General features: G+C 39.8%; 1 protein-coding gene across 3 annotated transcripts; it reads right to left on the bottom strand.

The window, feature by feature from the left end:
• Window positions 1-4884: 4884 nt before the first annotated feature.
• On the bottom strand, window positions 4885-10819 carry LOC115757067 (transcription initiation factor IIF subunit alpha). Of its 3 annotated transcripts, XM_048276183.1 has the most exons (10): window positions 10437-10819; window positions 10012-10170; window positions 9242-9387; window positions 8105-8499; window positions 7488-7600; window positions 6466-6603; window positions 6081-6299; window positions 5716-5925; window positions 5195-5330; window positions 4885-5049 (listed from the first exon to the last, which is right to left on the bottom strand). In XM_048276183.1, exons 1-9 carry the CDS (start codon window positions 10605-10607, stop codon window positions 5241-5243), a joined length of 1641 nt encoding a protein of 546 aa, XP_048132140.1. In that variant the 5' UTR covers window positions 10608-10819; the 3' UTR covers window positions 4885-5049; window positions 5195-5240. The 3 variants fall into 3 exon arrangements, with proteins under 3 accessions (XP_048132140.1, XP_030553016.1, XP_030553020.1); XM_030697156.2 differs by lacking the exon at window positions 4885-5049 and having other exon boundaries at window positions 5110-5330; XM_030697160.2 differs by lacking the exon at window positions 4885-5049 and having other exon boundaries at window positions 5110-5330; window positions 6096-6299.
• Window positions 10820-11237: the final 418 nt, after the last annotated feature.

The raw sequence follows: 11237 nt of genomic DNA, 5'->3' as shown, positions 1-11237 counted from the left end.
CGTCTCCTTAACGCGTCCTGCGTTCCTTCTGATTCCCAATTGGCCAATGATCCATGAGCAGAAGAATCTGAGGTACTGCCATCATCATCTTCTTCTTGCTCTTTCCGCCCACCAATCTATGCGTCTGCGCATGCATATATAGCCTAGTCAAGAACAAATCTTTACGTGATCCATTCAATGTCTTCTTGATATTGACATTGGCACAAGGTAGTCCTCCTCAAATTTGGAGGAGACCCATCAAACGATGGGTGCAAAAGTAAGTACTTTCAAGCACCCAACAGCTCCCGCAAACCCCATCAGCCACGGTGATCCAACCCCACCATCCTCCATCATCGAATTGCTCAAGCCCGAGTGCTTGAAAGTCAAGAAGAAGAAGAAGGAGAAGCTGCAGCAGAGATTGCTTCACCCACAAGGCAAGACATTAACTGAAGCCGAAACGGTGACACTGGAGGAATGCTTGCTAGCTTCTCCTAGTTTTGATCAGTTCTTTTCGGCCAACACTGATGTTGGCGAAGTCTGCGTGCTTAAGCCAAGCAAGGTGCACCCGTCTCGCTTCAGACGGGTCATCGGTGCCACTTTGCCCTTGAAGGCGAGAGACAGTTTGTCCTCGGAGAGGCCCGTGGACAAACACACGGAAGTCGAAGACGAGCGCCCTTCTGAAGTATGTAGCTTGAGGAGCAGCGAAAACGGGCGCTCGAGGAAGAGGGTTCAGTTCCGGCTGCCTCAGGAATCTGATATCATCGTGTTTTGTTCTCCGCGGAAGCAATTCGAATGCGATGAAGAGAGTGGTGCCTGATTCTGTAGCGCTGATTAAACGACTGTTTTCATGCTTGATGTTCGTTGTAGTTCATGTGGTGGCTGTGTGGGCCGTGATGCTGTTTCTCCCTTGTTCTTTTTCTCCCCTGAATTCTTTTCCGACAACTCTGAACGTAAAATTTGAATTTTATCAAATGATGAAGATTATTACACAATTATTTTGAATGTGCACTTCGCGTTTCCAATTAACCGGGACAATTTCTCCGGTTATCATAGAGCCTCTAGGGCTAGAAGCATGGAAAATTATCAAAAAAGTCATAAACCTTTTAAGTTTGTCGATTTAGTCCTAAACATTTTCGCTTTGTGCCGATTTAGTCCTATTCGCGGGAAATCATTGACGTGAACACCAGCTGTCACACGTGGCACTATTACAAAGAAACTAGTGCATAAAGAAAAGATAAATGCTATTTTTTTTCACAATAACGATAAGCATATGAATGGTGTTATAAATGTTAGGCCTCATTTTGATGTTATAGCTTTTCGAGCAATCTTTTGTCATAACAAAACTTTTAAAAGAAAAATCACTTGAGTCAACTTTTTATTAGACGGTTTAATATTAAGTTAGTGCTGCATAAGAATTTTAGGAAAAGGAAAATTAGTGCCGAAGTGAAGATATAAGTGTTTTTTTTTTTTAACGATAACGATGAGAATATGGACGATGCCATAACTTTCAGGCCCTCATTTTGATATCATAGCGTTTTTATCAATCTTTTGTCATAACATAACTTTTAAAAGCAAAATCACTTGAGTCAATTTTCTATCAAACGATTTAATACTAAATTAGTGCCGTATAAGATTTTTAGGCAAAGGAAAATTAGTGCCGAATTGAAGATATGTGTTGTTTTTTTTTTTTTTTACGATAATGATGAGAATACGAACGATGTCATGACTTCTAGTTTCGATGTCATAGCTTTTCGAATAATCTTTTGTCACAACATAACTTTTAAAAGAAAAATCACTTGAGCCGATTTTCCATGAGACGATTTAATACTAAATTAGTGCCGCATATGATTTTTACTCAAAGGAAAATTAGTGTCGAAGTGAAGATAAGTTTATTTTTTAATGATAACAATAAGAATACAAAGGGTGTCATAACTTATAGGCCCTCATTTTGATGTCATAGCTTTGCGAACAATCTTTTGTCATAACATAATTTCTAAAAACAAAATCAATTGAGTAGATTGTGTATTAGACAATTTAATACATTGCCGCATAAAATTTTTAGGCCAAGGAAAATTAGTGCCGAAGCGAAGATAAGTTTTTTTTTATTAACGATAATGATAAGAATATGAACGGTGTCATAACTTCAAGGCCCTCATTTCGATATCATAGCTTTTCGAACAATCTTTTATCATAACATAATTTGTAAAAGCAAAATCACTTGAGTCGATATTATATTGGACGATTTAATACTAAATTACTGCCGCATAAGATTTTTAGGCAAATGAAAATTAGCACCGAAGTGAAGATATGTTGTTTTTTTTTTTTTTACGATAATAATGAGAATACGAAAGTTGTTAGAACTTCCATGCTCTCATTGCTATGTCATAGCTTTTCGAACATCTTTCGTCATAACATAATTTCTAAAAGTAAAATCACTTGAGTTCACTTTGTATTAGATGATTTAATACTAAGTTAGCGTGGCATAAGATTTATTGGCAAAGGAAAATTAGTGCCGAAGTGAAGATATGTGTTTTTTTTTACGATAACGGTAAGAATATGAAAGGTGCCATAACTTCTAGGCCCTCATTTCGATGTCATAGCTTTTTAAACAATCTTTCGTCATAACATCACTAGGGGTGAGTGATCAAAAAGTAAACTGAGCTTGACTTAAGACGAAGGAACCGAGTGCCGAAAAAAATCGTTTTCTTAAGGCTTTACTAAATTAGTATTGCATAAGATTTTTAGGCAAAGGAAAATTAGTGCCAAAGTGAAGATAAGTGTTTTTTTTTTTACGATAACAATAAAAATATAAACGGTGTTGTACCTTCCAAGCCCTCATTTTGATATCATAGCTTTTTGAACAATGTTTTGTCATAACATAACTTTTAAAAGCAAAATCACTTGAGTCGATTTTCTATTAGACGATTTAATACTAAATTAGTGCCGCACAAGAATTTTAGCCAAAGGAAAGTTAGCACCGAAGTGAAGATATAGGCGAGGGCTTCGCGGCCCCCGCCTATGGTTGCCTTAACCCACAGCTGCGCCTTGCGAGGGTTCGCGAGGCGTGGATGCGAGCAAGGCCGCCTTTGCCCGTGGCCAGCGAGGCCATAGCGAGAGTCGTGAAGCCCTAGCCTGCCACAACAGGATTAGGAAGAAACAAAAAAGAAAGAAAAAATAAAATAAAATATTAATATTATTAAAAATTATCTATGTCATTGTCGGCCAACAAAGTAAACTAAATTGACAAAATTGCAGAAAATTTAGAACTAAATTGGCCAAAAATAAAATTTAAGACTGAATTGACATAATTACAATAAATTTAAGTCTTTTTTAATAATTACCCTGTCAAATTTCGATCGCCAGGCCCGAAGGTAAGGAAACTACGGTGTCCCTAGTTTAAAAGTGCAGAAGAAGTCCGGCGTAAAAGTTGAATGTAGATGATGAAATGACATTTTCGATTGGGGGTCAGAGTTGCTCTATAATTCACGAATTCCATCACCGATCGTTTCGGAATGCACGAACGATTGACTTATAAGAATTGAAACTTAGTTGTTATTGAACTATCGTGCCTTTAATGTTTTCATGTAGGAGTGTAGTAGGAAAAATGGATGTAGGGTTGGATAAATTGATTGTTTTCAATTTCGCCGTTATCGCCAAATTTGATCACTGAAATAAATTTCCATTCTAAAAAAATGGTACAATGGATCTGCAGGCAAAAAAAAAATCGGGTGTCAACAGCGAGCATCAAAGACTGCATGAATCAAGTTTGGCATTCAAATTGAAGCTGAAAAACTTTTCGTTGACCACACATTTTTTCTACAGCACGATATATGGCAGCAAAACGCCAGAGGTTTTGTAAACTATCAGTGTTTCCTGCTAAATTACAACCTGAGTGGTGAGCTATACAAAATCGTCATTCATCTCGCAACACGATACAGCTAGATCCATTAAAAGCACGTTTGGCCAAAGTTTAGGAACTATTAATATCTTTTGCTCGGTAATACCAGGCTAAACAAATTGACGTTTTCTTTCTTTGTTAAGTTTCAGCATTCAAAGATCTTCAATACAATTTCAAAATCATAGACCTCCGCAATCGCGTTGTTAGTCTCTTCTATTAGTTGGTACATTCGATGGAACAAGATCATCACAAGACAAGAACCAACAATATTATACTAGTGATTACAGCTTAAGCTGCATTGTCTTAATCATCTTCTTTGTTGTTCCTGCCCGCCAAAATCTCTCAATCCACGCATTTTGCTCATGTGTATATATAATCTACCCGAAAACCATCATCTATGCGATCCATCAATTTCTTCTTGATTTTGTCAATAGCACAAAGTTGTACTCCTCAAACTTGGAGGAGACCCAACAAACAATGGGTGCAAAAGCTCTCACCAACCCCATCAACCACAACGATCGTACACCACAAAGCAGCAGCAGCTGAGAGTACTTCACCCCCGAGGCAAGAAAATAAGGGTTCGTTGAGCAAGGTCCACCCGTCTTGCTCGGGATGGGTCGACGATGCGGCTTTGTCCTCGAGGGCAAGAGATGGTTTGGAAGAAGGTTCGGTTCCGGCTGCCTCAGGAATCCGATATCTTCCTGTTTTGTTCTCCTAAGGGAGCGACTCGAATGTGCTGAAGAGAGGGAAGCCTGATTCTGTTTCCCCAACAAAATGTCCGTCGTAAGGTCATGTGGTGGCGGTGTCGGGCGTAATGCGATATCCTTCTCCCTTTTTTTTCTCCCCTAAACTCTTGTCCAGCAATTCTGAAGGTAAAATCTGAATTTCACATGATGCTATTACTCGATTATGATGACGCGTTGTTCAGGTTTCGAATTGATGACAAATTCTTCAGTTTAATAGAGCCTTTAGCACCTCTCCAAGAGATTATAGCAGCACCCCAACAATGTTCTAGGCTAGTAACAATAATCTTGGACCATACATGACATCGCATGCTGCACAAATCAAGGACAAATCCAAATTGAATCTGAAGAGACTTTCCGATGACACCACCATTTTTTCCGTCATTTGTAAGGAAGTATAGCAGCAAAATGCCAGAATTTTCATTGACAGTCGTATCTCTCTCTCTCTCTCTCTCTCTCTCTGCCAGCAACATTGTACTGCAGCAGAACCAGAACAGCAATTCACAGAGGAACAATTTCAATCCCCATTTTCTGTGTCATCGTCCTCTTCTGTAACGTTTCTTACAAGCAAACATAATCCAAGCTAATCCACAACCAGACTCATAAGCTATACAAAATCATCATTTATCTCGCAGCACAACATAGCTAGATCCATTGGTCTTCTGTATCTTGGATATTCTCCTCAAGATCTCGGCAAACGCATTCTTGTCCTGTATCAAGGAATTTTACCAACTTAGAAAAGAGAAGCTGGGGATACTACTTAACCTGCTTTCAGCACATCCCGAGAATTCGTGATAATGCAGATAATACAAGAGATGGTTGTTTTATTTCTATTTGTAAGTTCAACATACGAAATGTGGGTAAAAACTGCCTAGAAAGTAGGTCAACACATGAACCCCAACTCACATGCTGTTTCTTAAGCATCATTTGAAAGTGTGAATGAAACCCTAATTCATATTGCTTTGAAATCATCCATATCCTAAATAGTTCACTCGTATGAGACTTTTCAAAACCTCAACTACTTATATAGTGACAGCAGTTCCAGAATCATTGGCCAAAGAAGAGGAAACAAGACGTCAAAGAGTGACCCTGTACCTCGGGGCTTTTGAGTCTTGCTTTGAATTTAGCAACAAGATCCTGTGTGGTAACAGGTGCCTTCTGCAAAATGAATGCTCTTATCTCTTCTTCTGCAACTGGTCCAGTCGGCAGTGTAGATGCACTCTTTGAATCTGACTGTGTAGCTTTAGAGGGTATGCTGCTTTTAGAAGTTGGCACGCTTTCATCTTTTGTTGAAGATTTTGTTTCCTGATCCCACAAAATCAATTGAGCAGACGGAAACTTACAATTTATCTCAGCTATCTACAGAAATTGCAAGTTTCATATGCCCGGGGTAAAAATACCAAAGAAATAATACAGAAACCACAATACAAGAGAATAGAGGCAAAAGGCAATGAACGTACAGTTTCCGTCTTCACCTTCTTTTGGGATGCACCATTCGATGGTTTAGCATCATCTCCATTCAACTTCCTCTTTCCCTTGGCGGATTTGGAAGTAGGTGGAGTTCCCTTAGCAGATGCAGAAGGGATGAATTTTGAAGGGCTCTCTTCTGCAGGTTCCTCTTTCGGGGCTTCCTTCTGTTTAGGGGCCAGTACAGGTGAAAACCCAACCTCATCTTCCATCTGCACAGAGTGAAATGAGACATAAATTCAAAAACAACAGACATGGTTAGCTTCCAATTAGAATTTGATTGCCATCACAGCGACTATGCATCTCCTTAAGCAAAAGAAATGCCATGCTAGAGGGGCCCTGATATTTTTCTACCGAGCAGTCAATTTGAAAACTTACGTCCTCATCGTCGTCATCTTCTTCTGCATCAGAATCATTGGCCCCACTAGCTCGTCCAAGCAGCTTCTTCAATTCTTTTCCAGATTTACTCAGTCCTCCTTCCTCTTCATTTGCTTCATCCTCGTCCTCATCATCATCCTTTAGAATCAATCAATACACACTCATCATAACCAGTTCTCATAGGCATCAATTCGTAGACAACAGTTTTCGCTGCTCAACTTTGTGTGGAATTACGCAAACCCCAACCCTCACACCCCCAAGAGCACAAATAAATAAATAAATAATTAAGGGTTTTCACCCTATAAACTCTATGCTAGTCATAACTCTTCGGGTAATTTTTCACAAACCAATGAGTTCATTTGATTCCGAAATTACATGTAAACAGCTCAAAACTTTTTTGGAGTGACGATTTAACATGTATCAAGAACTTGCCAAGACTGCAATGCTAGTTTGTTTCGATGTTATTGATGCATGAATGTGTTCAGATGCATAAAATTTTCAGCAGAAGACTATTGCAATAGTTTAATCTCAAGTGAATAAACAATTTCATAACAAATAAGACGGATGTGCAAACTGTCCTTGGCCATTGAAAATTCAAGGTAATAATATCACAATTTTAAAGTTGAGAGATTGAAGGGCGGAGTAAATTTGAAGGATCAAAGCTAACTTTCACCCTTAATGCTATCCACAAAGACCTTGAACAAATATTTCATAAACTAAGCTAATGACCAAATTGAGCTTTGATAGAAAATAAATAACTGCTGTAATTTGATCGTGTCATGATTAGGCCCAAAAGGACTGGGTTTTGGAGCAAGGAACAAAGAAGTGGTAAAAAATGGATCATCAATCTGAAGAAAACACTATATAGGCACTCTGCTTACTAAAGAAATGCCATCCTCCTACTATCTCGCCTTGCCAATACATCTTAGTAACCAAATAACACTTCATCGATGCATCTCCAACCAAACTATTTCTGGCATTTCCACAAAAAGGCCTGGTTGCAGAAAGATAAGCATACATACTTTGATTTCTGGAGGAGGAGGAGCTTCAGGTGCCAAATCTTCTCGTTCATGCGGCTCATTCCCAACAGCTTCGTCATCATCGGTAAAAATCTCTTCATGCTCCCAGTCATCACCTAGAGCAAATAAACAGAGATATGTCAAACATAATGAACATCTGAACTAAAGGCATATTAGGGGATCTCGAGGAAATCACAGAAATGCTGGAAGGCGCAAAAATGTCAAACCAAGGAAGGAAAAAAAAATGCGCTTTTCATACACAAGGAGTGAAAAGTGATGTAATGTTGACTGAAAGAGGATTACAATTTGTAATCCATCATATACAGAAGAAAGAGTACTTCCTAAGGTGTCCCTGATTTCTCATAAAAAAACGGCCACTTGCTCTATTAGTTGAACTTTTGAAAAAATACTACCTAATAAGAGAGGAGGAAAAGTCCAATATTAGACTCTAATTTGTGTTTTTCTCCCTGATTTACTCCTAGGTTTTTTCTTTTGGTTTTTGAATCAAGTTCTCTCACCTACTCCTCCATCTAGGATAAATAGAAAGAATCTGACCGTTTGTAACATAAAACAGCAGATAAACAGGACATCCTCTCTAAAACAAAAAAGGACACCCTCACCCTTTTCAATGTCATCATCGTCCAAATCCAGATCACCTCCCCTTGGACCTTCTTCATCATCGTCACCGCCCCCTTTGTTGAGTCCTAGTCTACTCTTCCTTGCTGCCTCTTCTTCTTCATCTTCCTCTCCCTTGTCTGATGCGTTATCTTCATCATCGTTGGCACTTGTCTTTTTACGTCCCCTCCCACCACCACCGCCACCACCACCACCACCTCCTCCACTACTATCCTTATCTTCGAATTTCTCAACCTCACCAAAGGCAGCAGCTCCATTGTTAGCAGCTTTCATCATCCACCTCTCATAACCATCAGCAGTTTTCTTTCTGTTCTTCATCTTCTCTTCCGCTTCCTCCAAGGTAAGTTGCTTGTACTGTGCAACTTTGTTAAAATTGTACCTGTAAAACATGTGACCGATTTGACACCATTACATTCACAGAATATGTAACTTGTCTAACAGGAGCATAATGCCTTGGCTTGGCTAGGACAAGCTTAAAAGATTTGCAGCCTTTCTACGACAAAGGTAATAAAGGAACACTATCTGTCTCACAGGAACGCAATTACAAGTTCCCAAATTAATAATAGAAAGTATATGGCATTGCAACTACACATCTACTCTTCCCCAACCAACCCCCAAACCAGCCTCCCCACTTTCTCTACTCCCCCTTAAGGAAAGTGTTCGGTTGAAAACCCAATTTGCACGGCATGTTATCTAACATACCCTAGATGAATAATCTTTTTCCTCACTAATATGAGCAATCACCGACTAAGAAAAATGACATTACACTCTTTTTAATCAGAAACTACATTAAATTATCGTCAATCTTGCTATTAGTGCAAATATCCTGCCACTTGATGTAGTCTCTGGGGCATGTTTAACTAATTCAGTACATTTGTCAAAGAAATTCACTTCAAAAGCCGTAAAAACACCATGTTTTCTCCAATTTTAACCACAAAAAGCGAATTTATCCGAAAATTATTTCCAGATTTGTTTATAAGCCAAGATCAGCAGTCTCAAGGAGTACAATTTGTGGAAATTGCAGCCCCACCCACTGTGCTAGAACCATTGTCTGCTGAAGAAAAGCCTATATGAGAGGAAAATCACAAATTAAACATTAATTAGCAATGAGTTTTTCATACCAAGAACCAGCAGGAATTGCAACAAACTCCTTTCCTTGAAGCATTAATAGGTAGTAAGTAGCTGATTGAGAACCTTCAAGATGGCCGTGGTACTGAGACTGTCCCGTTTCATCCTCCAAAAGCCAGGGTTTGTTCTTATATTTCTCCTATGAGATACAATTGTGCCAAAGAACAACAAGAGCACCAAAGACAAAGGCAGCGTCAGATAAGCCGCGTCTATTAATTTGAAGGCAATTAGGACATTGCAGACCCCTATCTATTTCATAAACCTTAGCATGCCAATATGAGCACCACGATAAGAATTTTTGAGAACCAAGATATAACTGAGTCAGATGCTTAAAACCATAATCGTAGAAGCTGAAAATTTGAGAGATGAATATCTCAAAGAAAAAGAAAAAGTGCCTCCATCATCTTTCAACAGTTAAACCATGAGAGAATTAAAATTGAACCTATAAAATCATATGAGACCACTGTAATCCATAATGACATACGCATAAGGAGGCCTATAACGGCATAGCGATAAATCACTGCAAACTCAAAGCATGTTTCCCAACAAAATGCATCAGGAAAGAGGATTACAACCAAAAGGATGATTAACTAAACAGAAGTGAGCACATTTGACTGATCCTTCAACTCCTACATATGGAAAAAAGCAGTGCTGATTGCGAAATGTGAGGCGCAGGACAGTTGTTGACCATTAAAGAAACAATCTACAGACTTTCAAAAATAGCAAAAGGGGAAGTCCATAGATGAGGAGAATCCAATTGTACCCGCAAGGCATCTGTAACTTGACGCCCCTGAAGCCCTTCCTTCTGTGCAGACCACCTATTCTCTGCGCTTTTCTTCTTCGAAAAATTCGGTAAGCCAGTGACAAATCTACCAATGAAGTAGTGCTTGTCATTGCCAGGACTCGCTCGGACATTATATTCCTACATAATGCACGACATACACAGCATTTCAACTTCCATTTATGTTCCTTTACGGCACACAGTGCATGCATCTCAGCTCCCAACAATATAGAAAAACCATAGACAGCTTGTAACCCTCCCTCACAAAAACTCAATCACAAACCGACAACCTTAAGTCACCAAAGTTGACCAACGAAACAATAAAACGAGTAACAAACACATCCAAATGCGAAACCACATGCACACTCAATCCGTCGAGGGAACAGAAAAGAAGGCGAGAGCCAAACCCTAATCAGGCGAGTGAGGGTGGCGCCGCATTCGTAACACTTAGCTCGGGACTCCGCCATCGTCTTGCCGCAGGTAGAGCAGAGAGTCATGTGCTTGCAGTTGCTTCCATAGAGATCCGCTGCCGACCCGCAACCGCCGCACGTCGGCTTCAACACCAGGTCGAACGACATCCTTTTTCCCCTCCTTCAGGTCCACTGATTCACAGGATCCGCCGGAAAACTACAGCAAAAGATGAGAAGATTTTCAGGAAGACGCACCGCTAGGGTTTACGATTGAAGAAGCGAAAATCCGAATTCGCGTGATAGATGCCGACCTTCGATTGGGAATTGGGATTCGGAGGTGATCTTCGTTCGTTCAATTCAATTGTTAGTTGATGCTTCGCTGAAGGTCATGAAGAGACATTTAACGAGAATGCGTCTGGAGAGAGAAGCGCGCATAAGGATGGGCAGGAGAATCCGATACGGGCGGGCTTGGTGGGAAACGCGAATGAGGCCCATAGATTCCCGGCCCGGCCCGGCCCGCTCACGTCTTCATCCGCCCGCTTTTTTTTTTTTGGGTTGAACTTCATCCGCCCTTGGGGCAAACTAAATATTGCCCCCCAAGTTTTTTGGGTTGTTGCAAATTGCCCCCCGCGATGTCTAAATTTTTGCAATTTGCCACCTGAATTTTAGAAATCGGTTGCAATTCGTCCCACGACATTGACTTTGATTAAGTTTTACTTGGATCTCCGACTACACAACAACTCATAAATAATCATGGAGGGAAAATTCGTAATGTAAGTTTATACACACATAAAGAGT

Source organism: Rhodamnia argentea, chromosome 3 (assembly GCF_020921035.1).
Source record: "Rhodamnia argentea isolate NSW1041297 chromosome 3, ASM2092103v1, whole genome shotgun sequence".
NCBI classification, from domain to species: Eukaryota; Viridiplantae; Streptophyta; class Magnoliopsida; order Myrtales; family Myrtaceae; genus Rhodamnia; species Rhodamnia argentea.
This window is presented reverse-complemented; position numbering and strand designations above follow the sequence as displayed.